Source organism: Leptopilina heterotoma, unplaced genomic scaffold (assembly GCF_015476425.1).
Source record: "Leptopilina heterotoma isolate Lh14 unplaced genomic scaffold, ASM1547642v1 Lhet_42, whole genome shotgun sequence".
Taxonomy (NCBI): Eukaryota; Metazoa; Arthropoda; class Insecta; order Hymenoptera; family Figitidae; genus Leptopilina; species Leptopilina heterotoma.
The window spans coordinates 1,862,673-1,886,263 of record NW_025111078.1 but is presented as its reverse complement, the minus strand read 5'-3'; the positions used below and the strand labels follow the sequence as shown (position 1 = coordinate 1,886,263).

The window sequence follows — 23,591 nt, the reverse complement described above, 5'->3', positions numbered from 1 at the left end:
ATTATCAGAAACTTATTGTACGTCCTTTTGGTTAAGAAATTTTGCTTTGAAATTATCTTGGATCTAAAATTAACGAACTGCTTTAGACAAGAATATAGAGTTCTAATTGAACAGGAGAAATCTCAAGTTCATAGCGAAATCTTAATAGAATCAGGTAAAGATTCCTTGAAAGGAGAAGGAGAATATTGACTAGTCCCATGAAATGTGCCAAAGGAATATTAGGATCTTTGTATTATAGTATTGTACTAGTTTCATTCCAGGGCGCTCCTTGTACGTGCACACACGACCTTAGGCAATAGCCTTTAAACCACTACATATAGATTATTAAATAGCGTCAAAGTACTTGGAGTGGTATGAGAATTCGTGCTATACCGCAATTAAATTAAGCAAACCATTAACGGCTAACGACAGCACGAAGAATCGAGGTGGTTTTGAACGCCGGATACTCTTCAGCCTCTTGATGCAAATCGAGGTTACAGGGTGGTTGCAGTATTTTCTGCTAACATCTTGTATTAAGAGAGCAAATTCTACCACAGACAGCCGTTTTCTGGTATTTATAATTAAAATCGAGTCGTATGAACTTTGGACTGGACACAATTTCTGTTTTAGTCGGTAATTGTAGCTTATTGATTTTTTTCAATATTTGTGTTGGGAGGTTTTCATCAGTTTGAAAATGGAATTTTCTTTTCGAGATAATGCCTTGATTTTAGTGATTATTAAAAATTGTTTGAACTAAATGGATAGTCGAAACGAGAAACCTTTTTAAATGCTACCTAACGCTCCTCGTTTTAAATTAGTTTTGCGAATGAACCTACTTTGGGAAATCATCTTTTGTACCGATGACCACTATAACGATCCAAATCGTTTTTCTTATTTTTGTAAATATGCCGAACCCTGACTTTCGCTCTTTTAAAATTATTTAAAGACTCGCGATACTGAACTTGCGGTTCCAATCTTAAGCGTCACTTTACGCTTCATCTTACGCGTCATCTTACGCGACAATAACGTTAGGCTCAGTCTTCTACTGAGCCTAATGTTTTTGAACGGGGTGGTTTTCCTCATGAAGGGTCACCTGTAAATTTTAACAGATGCTTCGATCCTCAGAATGAGGAGTAATGATAGTGAACGTTTTCTACTTCCCTAAACGTAAAATTAGGTCTAAATATTTTTGTAACTGAAATTAAGGTTATTTTCAACTAAAACCTTTCTATAGATAAAAGATTTAACATTTCAGTAAAATATCGAGTATTGAATAATAGAAACAGTGTTAACTTTAGTTGTATAATTGATGGATGCACTCTTGGTTTTAATTGGTTAAAGTAAAATTGACGTAGTGCTTTGCCCGGAAGAGCTTAACATTTCGGCACAAATTTCGATGGTGTTAGCGACAATCGCAAGCACGTTTTAGATCCGGTTCAGATTGCCTTTCGTAGCGTGCATTACAACTCGATAACTGGAATATACGAGTAGTCACGCTAGTCGGTATCCTATTTGTGTCAGTTGTGTTGGTTACTGTCCACTTTAACAGAGACATCTAAATCGTAATGCAAAGTTGTGTGTCGTGCATCCACATATATATACTGTGTGCTTTGCAGAGAACAATTGGGATTTTCAACTCTGTTTCCAAGCATACCCACTACTGTCGTAAATAATCTGACAATGAAGTGTACAAACTATTATAATTCTTACACACAAAATAGATAATGAATCAACTTTTACAACTTTTGTTTTAAGGAAACTTTGCACTCCAGTTGTTAAAAAGTTGAAAATTCATTACAACGTCTGCTTTGGCATGTTTTAATTGAGAATCTAATGGATTAAAATAAAAAAAAAATTATGCACCTATGTCAAGTTTTTTTTCATTTGTGCAAAAAAAACCTGGATTTGATAATTATTAAATAACGTGAATTTCATCGAATTGTTTGTATTAACTAAATAATTAATAATTTCATAATTGTTAATAATAATAATTGCAATTGTTAAATTAATTATTATAAACAACCGTATATTATTATGTTGAATATTTAAAATTTAGAAATATGTTAAAATTAAGGAAAAATGCTATTTCTGTAAATTCTAGAAATTGGAGTTGGAAGGGAGATGAAGTTGAGCAAAGATAAGACTCAGCCCCTTTTCAAAGATCCTCATACGCTTAAAACTGATAAAAATGGGACAGACCCAAAATGCGCCTATCAGGTTCATTTCTTAATGCATTTTCTTTTTCTTAAACCAATCCTAAAAATACTCAACCTCTTTTTACCTTTCTATAACTTTTTCTTCCCTAAATTTTCCTCCCTTAAGAAAATCGGTAGTGGGAACATTGACATAAATATACGTGTTCCTTAAGGAAAAGTCAATTCTCAAAAAATTATCAATTCAAACTAGAGTTCTCTCTAAGTTCTCGAAAAGCTATCAACTCAAATAAGAGTTCTCTCAAAATATTCTAATTCTTCAACTTCAAGTTCCAGTATTCTAAATCTTTTCAAATCAAGTTCCAATTCGAATCTTAAAATTATCAAAGTTTAAAATTTACTCGACGAGTCTCGACTTCATCTCTGTTCCATTTTTTATTTCGTCTTTTCTTCAAATTTTATAAAAAGTGAGTAAAAATTAATTTGATTTGATTCCTAAAAAGTGATACCTATGAATCCGCGATCAAGTATTGAACTTATGTTAGTTCGACGAGGATCTCAATCCTTTTAAATTCAAATTATTCCTATTTTTCTTCAAATTGAAATTAAGAAAGAACGATTGAAAGTATTCCTAAGCTATTGGATGTAAAAATCTAGACTTAAAAACAATCAATAATTTAAAGTGAATTAAATTTAATATTTGATTAATTTTAAATAACCAAGTATTGTTATATCTCATTTATTTTTGGGACGTAACAGGTGCATAATTTACTTTTTTTTATTTGCTTATAAGTTTTCAAAAATCTGTTATATTTTGTTTGAAAAAAGTTCTGAGAGTTGATAGTGACAAATATTTGACAAATATTCAATTTAGATTATTAGCAATTTATATTCGTAAATATTGACGAGTAAACAGTACCTTTATATATCGAATTGTTTAACTCATGCCGGTTGACCTATTTTCACAAAATGCATTTAAACTTAAAAGGAATAATTAAATGTTACAGAATATTTCCTTGTCAAATATTTATTTAAGAGGAAAATAACATCGTTGTCCCATTAACTATGTATAGTCCAGTTTTACTTTTTTAAAATTTTACTTCTCTTTAATTGAGTCTTTCCGGATTAGTTGCTTTCGACTTATTCCTTTCCCTCGAAATATTACTGTAGTTGACTTTTAATTATAAAATTGTGATTATAAAAATAAATTGCAAACTTGTATTTGTATTAATTCAATAAATTAAATTTTGCAGTTTTCTGTTAGTAAATTCAATTAAAATTTGTGTATTTAGATTTTAGTATTTAAATAATTTAAATGTAAAATTTTAAATTATTGAAATTAAATTCAATTATTTTCAACGAATGACGATAATGTGTCTACATTTACAATTTAGTTATATGTACAATAAATGGAAATTGTACATATAAATAATTTAAATGGTTGAACGCACCTCGATAGCACATTTTGTGTACAGTATAATATGTTATCCACTAATAATCAAGGATGCATTATAGATAATGTTTTAATCTGCCTGAACATTAGCAGAAATAATGTGTGCTTCCTGGTCACGTTAGTTATTTTCGGAAGAGGATTTTATGAACAATATCTTTATTACTATGGACAGCGTAATACATTTATGATCACCACTTAATGTCGAGTTTTATGATAAAATCTTTTATTTTCCCTTCTTTGGGTTTTTATCCGGCAGACGGAACTTTTAGTAAATCTTAGGAATTCTACAGATAGTTTGGATTTCGCACTTCAAGGATATGTGGGGATTTTAATATAAGATTAAATTTTACAAATTTGTAAGTTAGACCTGAAGTGTTTGTTACTAAATGAAGTTTCCTTGGTGTGACTACTACATGAGAGAATGTCCAAAACTTAATTTCCACATGTAAGGATCTATAGACGTTTCGAAAAGCCTACGCTTTGCTTTAACCCACGATGATGTTGTGTGCGCAATGTCGTCATTTGCTTCAAACAACAGGAACCCAGCCAACCACCTAAAGGTCGATGGTCGGCTATGCATATAAGTGAAGATGTGTGATTGTGTTAGGCCAAAGTGGAGATCAGACTCTGAGAAGGCCTCAAAATCTGGACAAAGGGGTATGCGAGTATAAAAGGATCGTTAGATAGATGGTTCGTCATAATTCAAAGTTTATTAACAATTAAAGTTGTTCACAAAATTTACTCCACTTAAATTCTTCAAATTTACCTAAGATTCCCAAATTCTTTCTGTTTGCCGACTTTTATTAGAAGTACTCCGAATTCACCTGGCCCTCTCTGGCCATAGTTAGGGGAAACTACGAAAAACCTTAACTGAGTTATTAATTTTTATTATCGGCTAATATCATCTATTCACATACTTACGCGTGACAATTGAGTCCTGTGATTTGTGTGACCCATTACAAACTGGTACCAAAAGGGAAAAGAAGAGAAATTTCTATTTCCAAACCCCAAAAACCAAGATGTAAAGGGATGGATGCTAAATGTGTGAATAGTATCAAATCTATTTCAGACATGGAACAGTATCAATATATCCGAGTCCTTTGAAGTGTGTGACATGTTTTATCAGTGTAAAGTCGTAGGATGTTCCTTAGCGAGATGTATTAGATGCATGAGGTGGATGTTGCCAGTCGATCACCCATATCAAACGTAATTGAAATACCCGTTTCATAGAGTGCTGTATTGAGCTGGGTCACACACATTGAGGATTGTATTATTACTCGATACGATAGGCGTTCAACTCGTGACGGAAGTTTGCGCAGATACGTTTCGAATGATCAGTCACTGAATTGTGTTGGAAAATTCACACATCTATTCATGTAGAAACAATTGTGTCTATGTGTGTAAGAGAATGTTTCAACATTTACACAATTCACATTTACATAGTAAGATAAATAAATGGATTCATAAATGGTCCTTAGATAACATTGCATGTTATTAGTATTTGTGTATATGGAAACCCTTATGAACATTTATGAACAAAGTCTTCTAACTGTCTATGTCTTCAGTTATAACATTATCTATACCTGCACTGACTAAATTCACTCTAAAATGATGCTAGAGACATGAAAATGTTCCTTCTAACTTCTATAACTAGTTTTCCATAATTAACCTCTTAGTCTGACTCTATATTGAACTTTGAAATTGACCATCGTGGAATATTTTTCTTGGGAAATAAACATAGGGTGTTGAAATATCAATTTTTTTATGCAAATTATTTTTGAGCAGGGAAAAATGAAAAATTGAATTGTCAGGAATTAAATTTTCTTTCCATACAGTAAAAAATAACCATTGTGCGCCAGGTTTTTCTTAAATAATTTTTTTTTAATTGAGTAATTCAGAGGGTTCTCAATGACCCTCTCAACATAGGTCTGCTCATCTTCGAAGTCAAAGTGAAGGGGTTGTTTTTTTAAAATTTAATGTAATGTGTCATTGACGGTTGAAAATAATTTTCATACCAAAATTGCAGGGCGTTAATGAAATTAAAAATTTGAATTTTTATGTTGTTATATAAAATTTGACGAAGTTTAAAAAATGTCTAGAATGCGCCAGGTTTTTTTTAAATAATTTTTTTTTAATTGAGTGATTCAGTGGGTTTTAAAAAATGGAGGACGTTAATGAAATTATAAATTTGAATTTTTGTCTTATGTTATAAAATTTGACGAGGTTTAAAAAATGTCTAAAATGCGCCAGGTTTTTCTTAAATAATTTTTTTTTAATTGAGTAATTCAGTGGGTTTTCAATAACCCTCTGAACGGTCTGCTCATCGTCGAAGTCAGAGTACAACTGACTACCTGAAGAGGTAATTCCTTCTTTTTTCCTCGGAAAGACAATTGATGATTTGTATAATTACTTTTTTTCTAAAACATGAAACAGGATGATTAATAATGAAAATACATTGTTATTAATTATTTTTAGTAAGAATATAATAATTTGCATTAGAATTGAAAAATTTCGAAATAAAACCAACTCTTTGAAAATTTTTAAACTTACAATAAAAAATACATTTTATGATGTATGAAATAAACTGAAAATGGCAAAACTTTTCTTGAGCCCACGCAACTTTGTCAACTTCGTGCATCAACTTTTTTATTGGTTTTTATAAAAAGAACCCAAAGAAAAAAATTTCTCACTTTGCGGTACATGAGAAAAGTGAACGAATGTATGCATTATGGTTGCTGAAAATGATTTAAGACCACTTATACACTGCCTTTTATGAGTCACGTGATTTTTCGTTGTAAATGCGAGTTTCAACCAAACATGCATCACGGAAGTTAGGGCGCTGCAAAGATGATATAGAGAACATTGATTAAGAAATTACACCAAAATTCCCATTTTTCTCTTTAAATTGGTTTTCTTTCCTACTTACATCGAACAAATAAAAAAATTATTTATGATATAACCTGTTATTTTAAACTATGTAGACTTTAATTTAATTCTGAATTAAAAAGAATTCGAAGAAGAGAGTTTCCTTGGAAATATTTTAGAGTTTAATTTTTTAAATTGAAATAATTACAAAATGAAATTATTTTTTCGATAATACGACTTTTTTTTATTTTAAGCTTGAATTTTCAATAATAATATAATAATATAGTAATATTCGATTTGTTTATTTTTTTAATTCAAGAGTACGTTAAACTGCAATTATTGATTTTATAAATTGAGATTCAGTTCGCTGAACGTACAAAAGTATTCTAGTCTCGCACATCAAATATAAATTTTATTTTTTTAGGGCCCTTTTTTATCTAAAGTTAACTTTTTTGATATATTTAAAAAAAATTACCCAGTTTGAATAGTGCATGACAAAAATTCGAAAAAATTGGAACAGAGTTAAAAATGTTTTAAATTGATTTTTTAACAAATTTTAAATTCAGAATAAAACGAGAGAACGAATAAAAAATGTTTTTACATGTTTAAATTAAAAAAAAATTATTATATTTTTTTAATAAAAAAATTTATATTGGATATAAAAATTTTTTTTGTTGCTCAGGGAAAAAAATGTAATTCACTGAATAAATAGAAATAATCATAAATTTACCGATAGATGTAATTAATATTTATTGTGCGCATCAGGTAAAGCTTGACCATATTCTCAACGGAAAATATTTTTATGTTCTCTTACACACTAGTTTGGATAAAGGTGAATCGAGATTCGTTATATGCGAACAAACGCGCTCGTTATTTGTTCTCAGTATCGGCTTCGCAAAGTTTTTTTTAATGCTAAAGAATATAAAAAAGTAGAAGCATTTCCATTGATCTAAAAAAAGGTTTCACTTCTAAAAAAACCTCTTTCTGTCAGGATAAATTGTCAGAATCTGATAATAAAAAGAGGAAATAAAAGTATTTGTTACTTGGAACAAAAAATTAGTAAGCCTTGTTATTTTTTGAGACGGAAAAAATTCTTTGCAGCAGCTTATATGTTATGGAATAAATGACAAGATTTTTTTTTTTGAAACATTTTTCTAGAAAAATGCGTTTATGACTAATACTTCAGATTTTGTTGATGAAAGGCTGTAAGTAGGGTAAATATTTAAAAAATTTATTTTCTAAAGTTTGTCAGTTTTTTTTCATTGTAAAAAATCGATAATAAATTGTTACTAAAAAAAAGTTTTTGATAAAAAGAAAAAATCTCTAGTTACTTTCATTGAGAATGTTATCTTGAAATTGTAAAACAATTTTTAGCTAATTTGGTCTGGAATTGTATGAGAAAATGTACTATCTGCAATGACCTTTAGCATCGTTTCTGTAAACACTGTTCACCAATGCATTGCTCTCTTAACATGTTTACATTTACCACACGGTTCTAGAGTAAATTTTACAATGTCTGACAAAATTAATTTAATTGTCGAGAAAAAAAATTTCGTTTTTTCTCGGCACATTTATTTAAAAATCAAAGCACTTTGGGGAATTTTGACAAAAAAGTGGCTCAAAATTAAAATTTTATTTTAAATTGTCTGAAAATTCGTTACTTGGTAGTTTTCGGAGTCGATGGTTCAACTAATTCGAAGTCAGTTTTAAAAAATTCAAAAAGGCGGTTCCAACATGGCTAAAAGTTTTTTTTTTAAATTTATAGTTTGCAACTTACGTTTTAAAATTACTTTTTCGATTAGGGTACAGTTTTTCTAAAATGCATTTTATAATTTTTTAATTTCAAAAACTTTTTTTTTTTAATGAAGCTAAAATTGAAAAGATGTCTTTTTAGATTAAATTTTTGGAGTCAATTTAATATAAGTAAAACTAACAGATGGTTAAACATTGACTATTTCTAACAAATTAATTGTCAAATAATTATAAATATTTAAAATATTTGTTATAATTGTTGTTGATAATGAAGGTTTATGAATGTTGGTTGACAAATAATTATAAATGTTTACAATAATTGTTGTTAATGAAGGGTTATAAATATTTATTGTCAAAGAATTATAAACGTTTTCAATATTTGTTAAAATTGTTGTTAAACAGAAATATTTATTGTCAAATAATTATGAATGTTTTTTGTGAAATATTTATAAATGTTTACAATATTTGTTACAATTGTTGTTGAACATAAATGTTTATTGTCAAATAGTTATAGATGTTTACAAAATTTGTTATAAACGTTGTTTATGAAGGTTTATAAAAGTTTATTGTCAAATAATCATTAATGTTTACAGAATTTGTTATAATTGTTAGTAATGAAGGTTTATAAAAGTTTATCGTCATAATAATCATAAATGTTTACAAAATTTGTTGTTAATGAAGGTTTATGATTATTTATTGTCAAAGAATTATAAATGTTTTTAATATTTGTTGATAAACATAAATGTTTATTGTCAAATAATTGTAAATATATACAATACTTGTTATAATTGTTGTTAATATTTGTTAAAATTGTTGTTAATGAAGGTTTTTAAATGTTTACAATATTTGTTATAATTGTTGTTAATGAAGGTTTACAGCCAAATAATAATAAAAGTTTACAATAATTGTTGTTAATGAAGGTTTAAAAATATTTATTGTCAAATAATAATACTAAATGTTTACAATATTTGTTACGATTGTTGTTAAACATAAATGTTTTTTGTCAAATAGTTATAAATGTTTATAAAATTTGTTATAAATGTTGTTCATGAATGTTTATAAAAGTTTATCATCAAAAAATCATAAATGTTTACAAAATTTGTTATTATTGTTGTTGGTAATTAAGGTTATAAATGTTTATTGTCAAAGAATTATAAATGTTTACAATAATTGTTATAATTGTTGTTAATGAAGGTTTATAAATGTATATTGTCAAATAATTATAAATGTTTATTGTCAAATATTTATAAATGTTTACAATATTTGTTATAATTGTTGTTAATGAAGGTTTATAAATGTTTAATGTAAAATTATCATAAATGTTTAAAATATTTGTTATAATTGTTGTTGATATTACACTTAGTTACTTTTTTATGAACAACAATATTGTTATAAACAATTAGATTATCATTATTAACAATTAGAAAATTTATATTAAATTAATTATATTATTCCTATTAAGGTCACTCGGTCGTGTCAGTACAAATATTAAAGAAGGAAATAGTTAATTTTAAATAAATGAAATCTGTTTAAAAGTGTCGAATTTGAATAAATTATGCTGTAAATGTGACGGAAACATCAATATTTAAATAATTTTTACTGTCTCATGTAGGTAAACATTATTTGAATATCTTTTTGATTTTTACATTAGTAACTGTGAATAAGATATCAATTTTCGACTACTGTCAAACAACTGTCTATCATAATATTCATTACAAGTCTGATATTGATACTTAAGTAGACATAAAATAGCTTCTGAAGGGTTTCTTGTTTATTTGAGACATTTACTTAATTAGGTATATTAGGATGTAAGCAGTAGCGCCGTTGACGTAGGGTTTAGGTGATCGAAGGCTATCACTGTGTCAGCTATTAGCAATTAGAAGGTCTCACTCGATATATGCGCACATATAAAGGACTTGTTGGGGGTAGCGAAATATCTAAGTGCGTGAATCAAGTCATCGTGAATAGGGGTGGTTGGTGGTGGTGGTGATGTTGTTGATAGTTCCTCAAATAACCGACGTTGTGGCGCTGCGACCTTTGGGAAGTCGACAGTTCGCTATCACGCAGCGACTCGGTCGGAACTCTCGAGTCACGTTGTGGTGTTGTCCCCCTACCCTCGATATCACTGGACCCTCCACGAGTTCGGAGCCCCGTCTCGCGATGACGGGTGACTCCTCGTTAAAATCATTGTGCTAGTGTGTTTATCGACACGCCGAAGAATTATCTCTTCATTTCGAACAATCGATAGTGAGAAAAATTCTTTAGAGATCTCAAATATCTTCTTACATGACGAATACGAAAATAAATTAGCGAACATAAAATCTAGTCTTCCGCTGATGAGAGATTAGAAATTTTTTATTCTTTCCCCAGAGAGCACGTGATCTGATGATTATCAAGATGCACTTTTGCTTCCATTTTTGCATAAACATTTACAATAATTATCAATCTTACAACTAATCAATAATTCGTACAATTATTTTCGTACCATTTCTAAAGAGTTTGAAAAATATGTATTTATAAGTATCTCGAAAATTGATCCTTCGAAGGCGCAGCTCTGACCTACCTGAGCAAGGTGTGTACATAGGAGATTTGGATTCCCATCAATCGACAAGTGATTTTTTTTATTTTCTCTCCTACGAAATGTTTCAATTCTTTTTGGAAGTTTTCACACCTGTGATTATAAGAACCAAAACATGACCACAAGACTGATCAATTTCCAAATTCTTTCGTAAATTTCTTGAGAATGTCTAAAATACTGCAGGGGGTTTTTTAAAAACCTTCAAGAGGGGTTTCTTCAAAAATTAAATAAATTTCAAATATGAGTGGAACTGATAATGGAAGAAAAGTGGAAGGAAATCTGAAAAGTATTGAATTGGATAAAAATAGTAAATTCCCCCAAAGTCACCACTTGTTTTTCGATTAAAACCTCATTCGTAAGTTCATTTATCGTCCTGCGGTTTTGTAATCGGTTTTTTTTCGAAACGGAAACAAAAGTTCCTTGGACTATCTTGAAAAGTGAGTGAGAAAAAAAGTAGAGTGAAATTTAAAAAAAGTTGTAGAAAAGTGATAAATCCACAAAGTGTATTGATTGGTGATCCTTCTATTTAGTGTAAAAATCGATGTTGTGTTTTTTTTTGTCTGTGAGAGTTCGGGTCAGCGTGAAAACCACTTCATGAGACTGAAGGAAACTTGGCTCTGAATTGTTTGCATCCAGAGGGAGAATGATGAATAGTTGTGTTGCGTGAAAACAAGCGCTTCCGAGGTGATTGCCCACCGTTATTATACGAAGAAAATGTCGACCTGAAAATAAGGTGTCTTTTTTGTTTATATATATACATATTTTCTTTCAGATTTTTCTCTCTCATTTCTTTTTTTTAAATTTAATTTTAATTTTTTTTTACTTTGGGGGCAAACGCGGGCAATGTGCCAAAGAACCCGGTCTTTTTTCACGGTCGATGTAACTGGTGCATTTAAAACGCCCCAACTGCAAAATCTCGTGGAGAACTGGATTCTCCACACTTGTCACGAACGCTGATCCGTAGCAAAAAAAATTAGTGGGGAAGAAGACAGGAAATAGTGAGTTGCGGATTCTAGTGAAAATTGCTTTTTTACCCTCTCAAAAGCTGTATTAATACTTTTTCGCTGTTAATTAAATGACAGCCGGGCAGTTACTTTTTTGTTTCTTTTAATTAGAATTAATACTTCTAAATAATATTAATTCTGAATAGAATTCTAAATAAAATTATTAATTCTGAATTGAATTCGAAATAGAATTATTAATTCAAAATTCCCCCCGTCGAAATAGAGTAATTTTCGGTATTAAAGTTTGTTGTGTCGGTTGGTTCTCCTAACCTCAAAATTATTACGTTTGGATAGTAGAGAATTTCTTTTTTTGGTTAGAGATAAAATATTACGTTTGTTGACTTACCCTCATTATGGAGAAGAACATCGAACGATAATTTGTCGATATTGTGAATAAATGAGTTTAGATTGCTTTGGATTAAAAATCTCTAAACAAAACGATAACGAAAGGCAGGAGTGACCGTCAAGGGAGTACCGTTCGTTGACCACTCGCGGCGCCGGTGTCGCTTTATTAAAACACAATAAATTTTTAACGTACCCCTTCAACGGAAACCACGAATTAATTATGTTTCAACATTTTTTAATATACTTTTATTATTAATGCCCGACTGATGAAATTATTCAATTAGCATTTATAAAAATAATGTTTTTTTTACCAGTGCTCGAATTTTATTTTCGGAATATCTATTTTAGAATTTTGAATATTAAACTCCGGAGGCAAAAAAAGAACAAATAATTGTTATACTAGACAAAATTAATTCAATCGAATTGAATTTTAATTTATACTATTTAATTAGTAATTTGGTAACTATAGTAGTTTTAAAATAATATTTCAAAATTAATCAAGTGTTAATATGTATTCTTAAGATAGTTTGCAATTTATTATTGGAGTAATGAAGATTTTTATGAATTTATTAAGTTCGTAATATTCGAGTATAAACTTTTAGAAAATTGTGTAAATAAATTTTGAAATGTGTAGAGAAAAAATAACATTTGTTTTCTATAAATAAAATAAAGGGAGCGAATTTTTTTTTTTTTTGAACAATTGGTATTAAGATGAATTCTCCAGAAGACAGAGGACAAAATTTGTTGGGGCTGAAATAGGGTAATAAATCGTTCTCGAGGATCCTTTAGAAGCTTGTGTTTTTGTCATTCCTAAGTCGTAAGAACAAATATCTGCTTAATTGTTCCTGTGAATCAAATTATTTCAATTCAATGTAGAATATTATTTTGTCACCGATAATTCCAAATGTTTTGAATTATGCTAAAAATAGAGTAAAACTGCAGAATTAATTTAATTTAACATTTAAATACTTAATTAATTTAACATTTAAATATTTATTTGATTTAACATTTAAATACATTTAAATACTTCTTTAATGTAACATTTAAATACATATTTAATTTAACATTTAAATTTTGCTCCGTTATGAAAAGCAAATGTTGTTTTAACTAAAAAGAAAGATAGAAAAAGAAATGAAAGATTGGTTATAGTATTTCTATTTTTATTTCAAGTTAAACATAAAAACGATTTCACTGAAGCTTGTCAAAAAATTTCCCTCCACCTTTTATGTCTGGATTTTTTTTTCTGTTTGAATTTAAACGCGAGAGAGGGATGATTCAAGTGATACAAGTAAAGATGTATTTCAACTGGTAAAATACATTCGTGTTGTGTATGCATCAGCTGTTAGTAGCTAGAAAAACTGATCAAATAGCATGTTCTATTCGATTCTTTCTTTTTACATTGGAAATGTCTCTTTTCATGGACTCGTGCACTTTGCGTTCGACAAGATTAACACTGCACTTTGTAAAAATAAAAAATAAAATGAAATACAGAGAAAAAAAAACCAATTCACAACATTCTCGGATTATTTTTCCAACGAAAGGTACACATTTAGGAAACATTTGAAACATAAATCTCAACCGAATGTATATATATTTATATATCTATTTTCTGTTTTTCTATATATGTCAAACCGTAATTTTTCAATTCCTTTTGTTTTTATTTTCCCTTAAACTCACACTTTGGGAGGAATGGATATTTTTCGAGTATTGGAAACTTTTTATTTTCCGTGTTCTAAATAAGAACATAGGTACTAAATTTATTTAGAAGTACTTTTGAAATACTTTTGCAACCTTTCAAATATTTGTCACACTATTGAAATACTTTGAAATACTTTTGAAACACTTTCGAAAATCCCTCTCTGAATACATTAAAACGAGAATATAATTATAGTTCTGATAAAAATTTATGGCTATTTTGCGGTATAATTATAATAGAGGAGGCATAAAAGTCTAATCTCGAATCTCATATTTCTTCCAATTTATAATATAGAAGAATGGTCGTGTGTACAATTTTTTTTCGTGACTGAAAAAAATGGTCGTTTGTTTTCCTTTGACCTTAGATTGAGAGGGGATTTGCACTTCTATGAATGTACCATTTCATCTATGAATGAGAGGAGAAAGCATGTCAAATAAATTAATACCAGGGGGGGAATGCGTGTGTCCTAGAGGGGTCGGAAATACTTGTATGAAAAAGAAAGAGAGAAAAAGAGTTATACATCTTTCTCCAGGGACATTTTAACACGGAATGTCATGTATGATTTGAATAAATGGCATATCGTGTCCGAAGTGATTAGATATGGATTCACGATTACATGGAAAACTGATTTAATGCCTCCCGAAAAAAAGTACAAAACGAGTCCAAGGATTTTTTTTAAAGACGAAAATTTTATAAATATAGATTTTATAGATTCTAATTTAAATAACTTTTAGATACTGGTTATTTAAAATAAGGTATATATTTGAAATGACTTTGAGTTTATTTTTATTTGTTCGGATGATATTTTATTCACCCCTCAAATGTGGAGAATGTGACTAACCACGAACGACATTATTATCCTTTATTGAGATGCATTCCAATAAAACTTTTCCAGTTAATTTTCATCCATTGGAGGGCGAGAATAAAAATAGAATTTGTCCAATAGGGGAAAAACTTTTACATATAGAATAGAAGAATTATTCATTTATTTTGTAGAATGTAGCGTGTCATGATTAAATTATAATCCACGAGAAATAACAAATACGCTTTTTGTTTCAGGTTGAAGAACACAGTGATCAGTTTTTATTATGTGAGTGAAGTGGAATCATCTAAAAAGAAATCAAGATGACAACAAACATCTCAACAACTTGGATCATTCTTGCTACCACATTGGCTGTAATAATTGAAGGTAACTTTCCTGCAAATTCATTAAGACAATTTTTACAAAAATTTATATTTTTGAAGAAATTAATTTTTATTTAACTGAATATATGTATTAATACGATTCGTTAAAAGAAGAATGAAAAGTTTCCGCATCCGGAAATTGATACTCTTGTAAGATGAAAGAATTGTCAACTATATTAAAAAATGAAAGAATAATATTGAACATCATTATCTGGAAATTGAATCGAACAAGTAGAAAAGAGACGTGATTTAGATGGGTGAGTGTCAGAGTGTCATGCACAGAAAACCGTGGTGGTATCAACGTGTCAAAACGTAATTTTATCGCGAGGGATTCGTTCTTCACGATCACTTCGTCAACGTTCCCCCGTTCTGCATCACAGAATCGAATAGGAATGAATTTAAAATTCAAATCCATCTCTCTCTCTCTCTCTCCCTCTCGGAATTTCGCTTATTGCTGATCGCGACACTGCCCCTGTTATTTTTGTTATTCCGTGAATAGTAACGAAAGTCCTTGGCAAAAACAAACTCGCAAAATACATATTGGAATTAATAAAATAATCTAATGCAATTTCCCGTTAGCGCTCAATCCAATTCACTAATTGCATTCCAGGAAATTCCATTCGTTAAAAATCAATCGACATTTATTGACCCAACACTCTCTCTCTATATTGTGCTATTAAAAATAAAAAAAAAATTTGTAATCAATTTTTTTTTTAATTCCACTTTATCTAAATAATATCATTGAGTTTTTGAATTTTTTTTTGTTTCTTTTTATATGAATTCGGAAATTATGATTTTAGATTATTTTCGGTTTTTAATGCGAGATGATTATCCCTTCTCATTAAAGTAATATCAGAGTGTGTGTGCATAATATATTCTCTCTGTCTTGTGCAATTTGTGGTTCTGTTTAATGTTGTAATAAACATATAATGATGTATGCTTAATAATTAAAATGTAATGGTGTATTGCAATATATAATGTTTCAGGTATAGATTACGGTAATAGAAGGTTTAAAACCTCTAGTAGGGGAAAAAAATATTCTGTTGATTAACAGGTGTTAATACTGACGGCAATTGCATTTATCATAGTTAATATAATTACATTAGCTAAAGAGATGCGAATATCATTAAAGCTCTAGTGAATGGAATTATTCTAATTGCGTGAAATTTTTCTATGAAATAGTATCCAGATAACAACCGAAGGGAGCTGAACTTTGCGAACATGAATCAAATGGAGAAATAAGATTTCGAAGACTCTTTCTCTTTAAGTTTTATTTATATCTAGAGGGATATAATTTACAGAAAATAAAAGCAGACCTTCTTGAAAATACTCCGTTAGTAATTAACGTTTCGAAGTTATATTCCACTTTTCGTGTTTTAAATATTTTTTCTTTTGTATATTTGATTGGAATTGACAGAAATGATGGTTTACAGTTTTGGTATATAATTAATTTTGTGTTGAAATAAGTTAGTGTTGGACGCCCAAGGTGTTTGTCACATGAGGGCCATTTGGTTCTAGACACCGACCCGTGACAATGCTGTGCTTACAAGGATCCAAATCGACAAAAAAAGTGTACCGCGACATCTGGTCATGAGCATTGCTGCTAATGGGGAGAAACCTCCGAGTCATGATGATCTTTGACGCGCACTGCTCCATGACTGAATGGATTGAGAGTTGACACATGTCCTTTACCGACAAAGTTATTATAATTATGCTTTTCGGAAAGACGAGCATCTTTCGGAAAAGTATAATTAGAATCAAACCTCTATAGGGACTATTGCTTCTGTCATAAGGTGTAGGAAAATTATCACTTGTCCATTTTTGCAAACGGTTTTGCACTTGTCTCATCCAAGCAGAATGATCACTTGTCCTCTTTTAAGTTGTCACTTGCCTTACCCAAACAGAGTGATCACTTGTCCTCTTCCTGAAGTTGTCACTTGTCTTTTTCGAAAACTTAATTCCACCGCTAATGTTTGCAAAGTTAGTACTTGTCTTACCTAAATAGAGTGATCACTTGTCCTCCTCCCGAAGTTATTACTTGTCTTATCTTGAAAACATAATTTCATCTCTGATTTTAGCAAAGTTAGTTAGAATTTTAGCAAAGTCAAATTGGAATTTGTTTTACCGAAACGGAGTGATCACTTGTCCGCTTTCAAGTTGTCACTCGTCCTACCCAAACATAGTGATCACTTGTCCTCTTCCTAAAAGTTATCACTTGTCTTTTTCGAAAAAATAATTTGTGCGTAGTTATCACTTGTCTATATCATTAAAAGTGACAACAAGAAACTGATCTACTGACACTCAGACATCAGAATTTTTTTCTTGTCTATTTCTCACTTGGTTTTTTTCTTTTGTCTTGAAGTATCTTCTGTCCAGCCAGACTTCAACTGCTCGTCACTTCGAATGTTTTTATTGTTTCGCCTGCAGTTTTTTTCTCCTCATTCTCGACATTTCCGAGAAAGTTCCTCGTTATCGTAGTTACAGTAAAAAGGAACCTAAGGTCGTTGGAGCAGTCTGTAAAAATCGACGGGAGTGTAATAAGACAGATAATGCTGTCAGGAGAGTGATGAGCAATCAGGCTAGAGTTACTCAAGTTAAGCGATACTATAAACTCGTTTTTAGTTTGTGAAAATTGTTACAAGGTGAGAATATTTTTGTAAAATTTAAATTTTTTAGTTTCTTATTTGCATTTATCGACATTATTCAGAGTCAGGAGAGGACATTCAAAAGAACAATTCAAGAATAATATTCAAAAGAATGATTCTTTTGAGTGTCTTTTCTGGCTCTTCATTATCAGAGATGGAAGAAAAAAATTTATTTCCAGAATGCTCTCTCGCAAACTTTGTATGAATTGTAACTGATAGTATCAACAGTATGTTTATGCACTTGTAGGCGAAGAAGGTGACGGAGAGTGTAAAGCGATGCGGAAATAGGAAGAAAGGCATAACAGAAATACGTTAGTGGAGAGATGGAGGGTTGGAAACGAATAGAGAGGGGTCGATGGTTGTGGTTGAGAATAGATCGGAGTCGGTATAGGCGCGTGAAGTAGGTGAATAGATCTATATATCTTTATCTCGGTCGCGATTGCATTGTTAGCACGAAGCGCATTGTTTGAATGGTGACGCGATGCCTCGGGCGACCAATCAGCGTTTGCGCTAGCCGTGCCTTATCAAAGATTTCTACAACCCCCGCGGGCCTACCACCGGGTGATTTTCGTTGTAGTAGTGATGTTGGTTCGATGAACCACCAGAAACAAGAGAGAAAGAGGAGAGGAAAAGCGTCCTTGGAGGATTTTCGTTAAAATACGCCGTTGCGAATGACGAAAGTAATTTGTGATGATCGGGATCGACAAGAAACGTTGAATTCATTGAATAGCGTCTCTCTCTCTCTCTTCTTTCTTCTTTCACCTCAGGGATTCGTTTAAATATCCCCTTAATTTAAATTCCTTCTATGCAATTTAAACTTCTCGGGAAAAATAATTTTATTTACACTTCGTATGCATTGAAATTACTCTACCTCTTGTCATGCAAATCACGGATTATAGCAGATGTTTCTTATTTTTAAAATGTTTGAAATGGTGGAAGGGAAGTAAAGAGAGTTAATAGAAAATTTGAGAATAAAGGCGAAAACGAATTTTCCAAGGAATGTTAAATGACAGTTGAGTCTTGCGAATTGAAATGAAATTGCAACTTCTTTTATTCTTGCGTAATGACTTCGATTCGATTGTCATGCTGATTTTTTTTCATCATACCTTTAGAAGCCTTTTTTGCATCATAAAGAATTTTCCATTATGTCAGAGACTGCATTGTAGAATTGAGATTATTTTGAAAAGGAAGCGCATATCCAAGAGATTCTAGAACATTAAGGATAAATTCTATTGTGTCAGGTGCTTTCAAAAAAAAATTTCATAGTATGAAAAATATATTTCTTTACATAAAGGAATTATACCATAGGGACGTGTTGTTTTTATTACTAGTATTTAATATTTGGATCTGTGGAGAAAAAATTTAATATCGGAAAGTTTTTGATGTTTTGACAGTTTTCTTTCAAGACTTTTCTTATTTTTCTCTGAATGTTTTTGAAGTGTTGGTACACTTTCTTAATCCTCGTGTGATAAATGACGGTAACCATTCACAACTCACGAAACTTGCCTCGTTCATAATGGAACATTGTGGTAAAGTTTTGCTGTGTTGACTCATTGTCACTGGAGCCAAATGCATTTTTCAACAAGTTTACTCTTTTTTCGGTTCGGTCTGCTCTTAGCGTTTTTTTTTCCTGAAAGAAGAGATAGTTTTTAAAATGTGCTACCTGATCGATTTCAACCTTAATCTTCCAATGACAGATAGAGAACCTTTCAGGTGTAAGGAAAACTGAAATCGACGACAGGGGATTATAATATAATACTAACAGATGTATTGTATAAAATCATATCGTCGAGAAAACTGTGAAGTTGTTCGACAGACTTCGATATCCAATAATATGTGTCATACATGTCATTGCTCAATCAATCAGAAAACTTACAGTTATTCCCTTCTGTTAATGTACCACATAAAGCAATAATTGACGAAATTGAGAAGTTTACCCTGAAATATGTTGTACTATTTTTTCAACTTGTCGAAAATAGATTGAGATTCGCCCTCGAAAACACCCGCAGCATTATCTCCAACTCCAACTGTATCTTTTCTCATCTTTCCTTTTTCCCTCTTCTTTTATTCTTTAACTGCTTTTTTGTTTCATTCAGAAACGGGCGCACTACCGAAACAAGAGCAAAAGCATACGACCCTATAGTCTCTAAGAGGATCTATATTGTACATGGTATATATGTAGATACGCAAATGAAAGTAGAGAAGAGAGAAGTAAAGGCACAAGTGAAAAAAGAAAGCAAAAAAAACGAGTGAGATAGGAAATCTCTTTTCAAGTCAGCCACACGCGTATAGTGTTCATGAAACGTGGGTCACAGTATTTGTCGAGTTGACTCTCGTGTCTGTGTTTGTGTGCCATTTACTAGCTTTCGTACATTTGCAATTTATACACATGTGCATAAAATGAAAATATGTACGAAATGTATCAAATAGCTAACTAGCATTCTTCCACTGGAAATTTTTGATAACATTCTTTTTGTTTCTCCTGCTTATGCAAAAATTAGAACGTTTAATTAATTCCCGTGATTTAATTTTTGTTCTGTAAAAATAATTTTGCCATTTTCGACAATTAGAAACTGTTAGAAATTCTAATTTAAGAAATTAAATTTACTGCTACCAAAATTCCTTTTTGCGGATTTACAAAACAATACTTATAAATACAATTTATAAGTTTTACTATTTCTTTCATTGCAGTTTAGTAAAGATCAAAATGCGTGTAATTGTTATAGTTCCCTATAAGTAACGAGATACCTAGGGGTATAATTACGTATCTATGTTACAATCAATAAAATGGACATATGTTTTACTTTACATCCATTCTTATGTTCCTCACTTTCCTTCTGACATTTTCTAAAAACAGACAGAGTAGTTATTGAAGATCTTTTTGAAATTTTCTTTCAATACAGAAAGGAGAAAATTGATCTGGTTTTGTGTAAGTAATATGTAGATAATAGTCACGAAATCTGACAATCCTTTAAATTAGATTAGAGAAAAAGGGCGATCCCCCACGACTGGGATCTAAAAATATACCGCTACATAAGTCACAAGATTATATGATCATACGGTCTGATGTTTCGTGTCCCCTGAGAGGAAAATGACCTGTTAAGAGGGGTCATAGGTATTTGTAGGTGGTAGCTATATTCGGAATGGATTATAATTAGAAAACTTGTTTCTTCAACTGAAGAAAATTTATTCTTGATAAATCTTAGTGTTGACTGTTGGCCTAAGATGACATGTCAGGGAATCTTGTGTAAAAAGAAATAGATTAGAAAACAATTAGGTAAATTTTAGGTGTAGAGTGATAAATTGTTGTTTTTATGAAGCAATAAAGTTACGAAGAAATAATTTGTAATTCTGTTCCACTTGTGGAATTTTTATTAAATGCTCCTTAAATTTACTATATTCACTTGCTATTTATTAATGTTTTATACCTTTTCTAGAATAATTATTTTATGTTCAAATAATTATAGTTAGACGCCTGAGGCGTTTGTCACATAAGGGTCATTGGTTGTCGATACCGACCCGTGACAATGCTGTGGTTACAAGAATCCGAATCGACAAAAAAAGTGTACCGCGACATCTGGTCATATGCATTGCTGTTAATGGGGAGACATCTCCAACTCATGTTGATCTTCGGTTGCACTATTTTAAAACTGAAAGAATTGAGTGTTGTCACATGTCCTTTATCGATTAAGTGATCACTTGTCTTTCTAAACAGTATAATTATAATGAGCCTATGGATTATTCCTTTGTCTATAGGATATACTAAAGTTATCACTTGTCTATTTTTGAAAACTGAAATAATCAAAAGGGATCACTTGTCCTTTCGGTAAAGTTGTCACTTCTTATTCCGATTCAAAGTTATCACTTGTCTAAAGCAGTGTAGTTGCTATTTTCGAACTACAATTAACGGACCTTTTTTCAAACTAAAAGTTGTTTCAACTTGATGAAGCTTAAACTTGTATCAACACTTCAAAAAAAAAAGTACAGTTACGTCATCTAAAAGTAAATACTTTAGAAAACCATTAGTAGACTGTTATGAAAACAAACAGGAAAGCTTTGGAAATAATTTAGAAGCACTTCATTTTCTGTTTCCCTCTCAACAGTATTAGTCTCGAAAAATATTCACAAAATTCGACAACCTCTGCTGGAGCAATCAGAGAATTTAAATATTCTCCTGTTTTCAATTGTTTGACAAAAATACCAATACCAAATTTTTAAAACCAGATCAATTTCGAATCAAAAAGTAAAAATGAGATTACCTTCGTTTTATTATCCCTGTTTGGTGAAAAATATTTAAGGGAGGAATATTTTTCGAGATTAGTTTTGTGAGGAGAAAAAAAATTTTTTTTGCTGTCGTAAATATCCAGGGATGAAATATGAGAAGATAATAAAGTTGAAGGACATTTCGTCCACTTATGAATGACAATAGAGAGGACCATATTCGTCGATCGATTTGTGACCTTTTTCGCTTTTTTTCTTCTTGACCAAGAGAAGCTTTCAAGAGCCCATCACATTGAATCGTTACTTGCTCGCGCGGAAAGTATTTTCAAATACCTATAATACTGTACACTAGCGGAAAAATCGATTTAGGGCGAGCGAATGGGAGCACTGGGCGTTACTAAACTGCGTCTCCATTCTGAAATCCAAGTGTGTACCAAAACCTCCTAACACGATTGGAAATGGATAAATTTTTCGTCAGGAATTCTTGGGAAATTTTTTTTTTGCTTCCAATCTTAATGCCAGTTAGATAAATAAATAAATCATTCTATGATAAAATGTCACATCTTCAGTGCAACTCTTCTTCTTCTTCTTCTACTTGAGGGAAAATACATTTGAAGAAAACGAACTTTTCTCGTCTCGTCTTTGCTTACTGAATTTTCAAGTTTGCTCACGCCCCTTGTCAACTTGGATAATTAAAACAGGAGGCAGAAAATTAATTACAACAGAAAACTGATAACTTGTGTAGTCTATTATTTTGTTGAGAAATTGCGATTCGTTTTAATTTCAAGTTAACAACTTTCTTCGATCGCAATAGAATAATTATTTCTACAACTCTTTTTCTGATAATTTTTTTTGCAGAAATATTTTTTATACTGAATGAAACAATTCTTGGTAAATCTGAAAGCTTGGAGAGAATATCTGGGTGAAAATCTAATTCTACTTCGAGTGAAATTACTTGTCTGTACCTATAACATGCGCCGTACATAATCCGTAGAAATAATCAGACATAGTTAGCAAGAGTAGCTTCGCTAGCTCGTTCACAAAGTGGGAAATTGTGAGGGTGGAGTGAGTAGAGAAACATAGTTCTCTGTTTCTGTATATACTCTCCGGGCCGGCAAATATCAACTGCCGGAGGGAACAGGACACAAAGAGCATGGGAGATGGTGAGGGTGAGGGGGGTATGAGATGGGTCCAGAAAGGTATACTACTAGTACTATTATAGCAACGGGTATCTTAATCTTATGATAAAATTTATAGCCTAGTTGTTTAAGGGTTGTTTAGTTGCTCTTAATCTGTAACAGAAATATACTCTACATTTTTATTTCCGAGCTTGTATCCTAAACTTTTTTCTTTCCAAATTTTTTTCCGTCCTTTGAAAATAAAGAAATAGTGTCTTTGTTACTTTTTTTTTAAATGCGAGTTAAGAAAAATAAATACAATTTGTGTTAAAGTTTGCGCAACTTCAGGCTCATTGACCCAGTTTTCATTTCTCGTTGCGTCCGGAGAATTAACGAAAGTAGAAGTAATTAAAGTTATTTTCCAAGGGATTTTTGTAAATTCGGGAGGGAATGTTGATAAATAGGTGTTTATTTATTATTTTCTAGCTTTACTTTAATTTTTTGTGTTAGTTTCATCTGTGAAAGCGCTCGTCACATGCTGGATTGTTGTGGATTGCGACCAGTGACAATGCTGCGGTTACAAGGATCCGAATCGAC

General features: G+C 30.9%; 1 protein-coding gene across 5 annotated transcripts in view; it reads left to right on the top strand.

The window, feature by feature from the left end:
- LOC122506435 (lachesin-like) overlaps positions 1–23,591 on the top strand; it is a 333,080-nt gene that overhangs the window by 63,589 nt on the left and 245,900 nt on the right. For 2 of the 5 annotated variants that reach the window (XM_043618603.1, XM_043618604.1), the window contains exon 2: positions 14,885–15,014. In XM_043618603.1, the coding sequence (XP_043474538.1) occupies positions 14,951–15,014 (64 nt within the window). In that variant the 5' untranslated portion in view covers positions 14,885–14,950. Of the gene's footprint in view, positions 1–9,755; positions 11,514–14,884; positions 15,015–23,591 lie in introns of those variants that run through there. The other 3 variants (XM_043618606.1, XM_043618602.1, XM_043618605.1) reach the window with 3 other exon arrangements.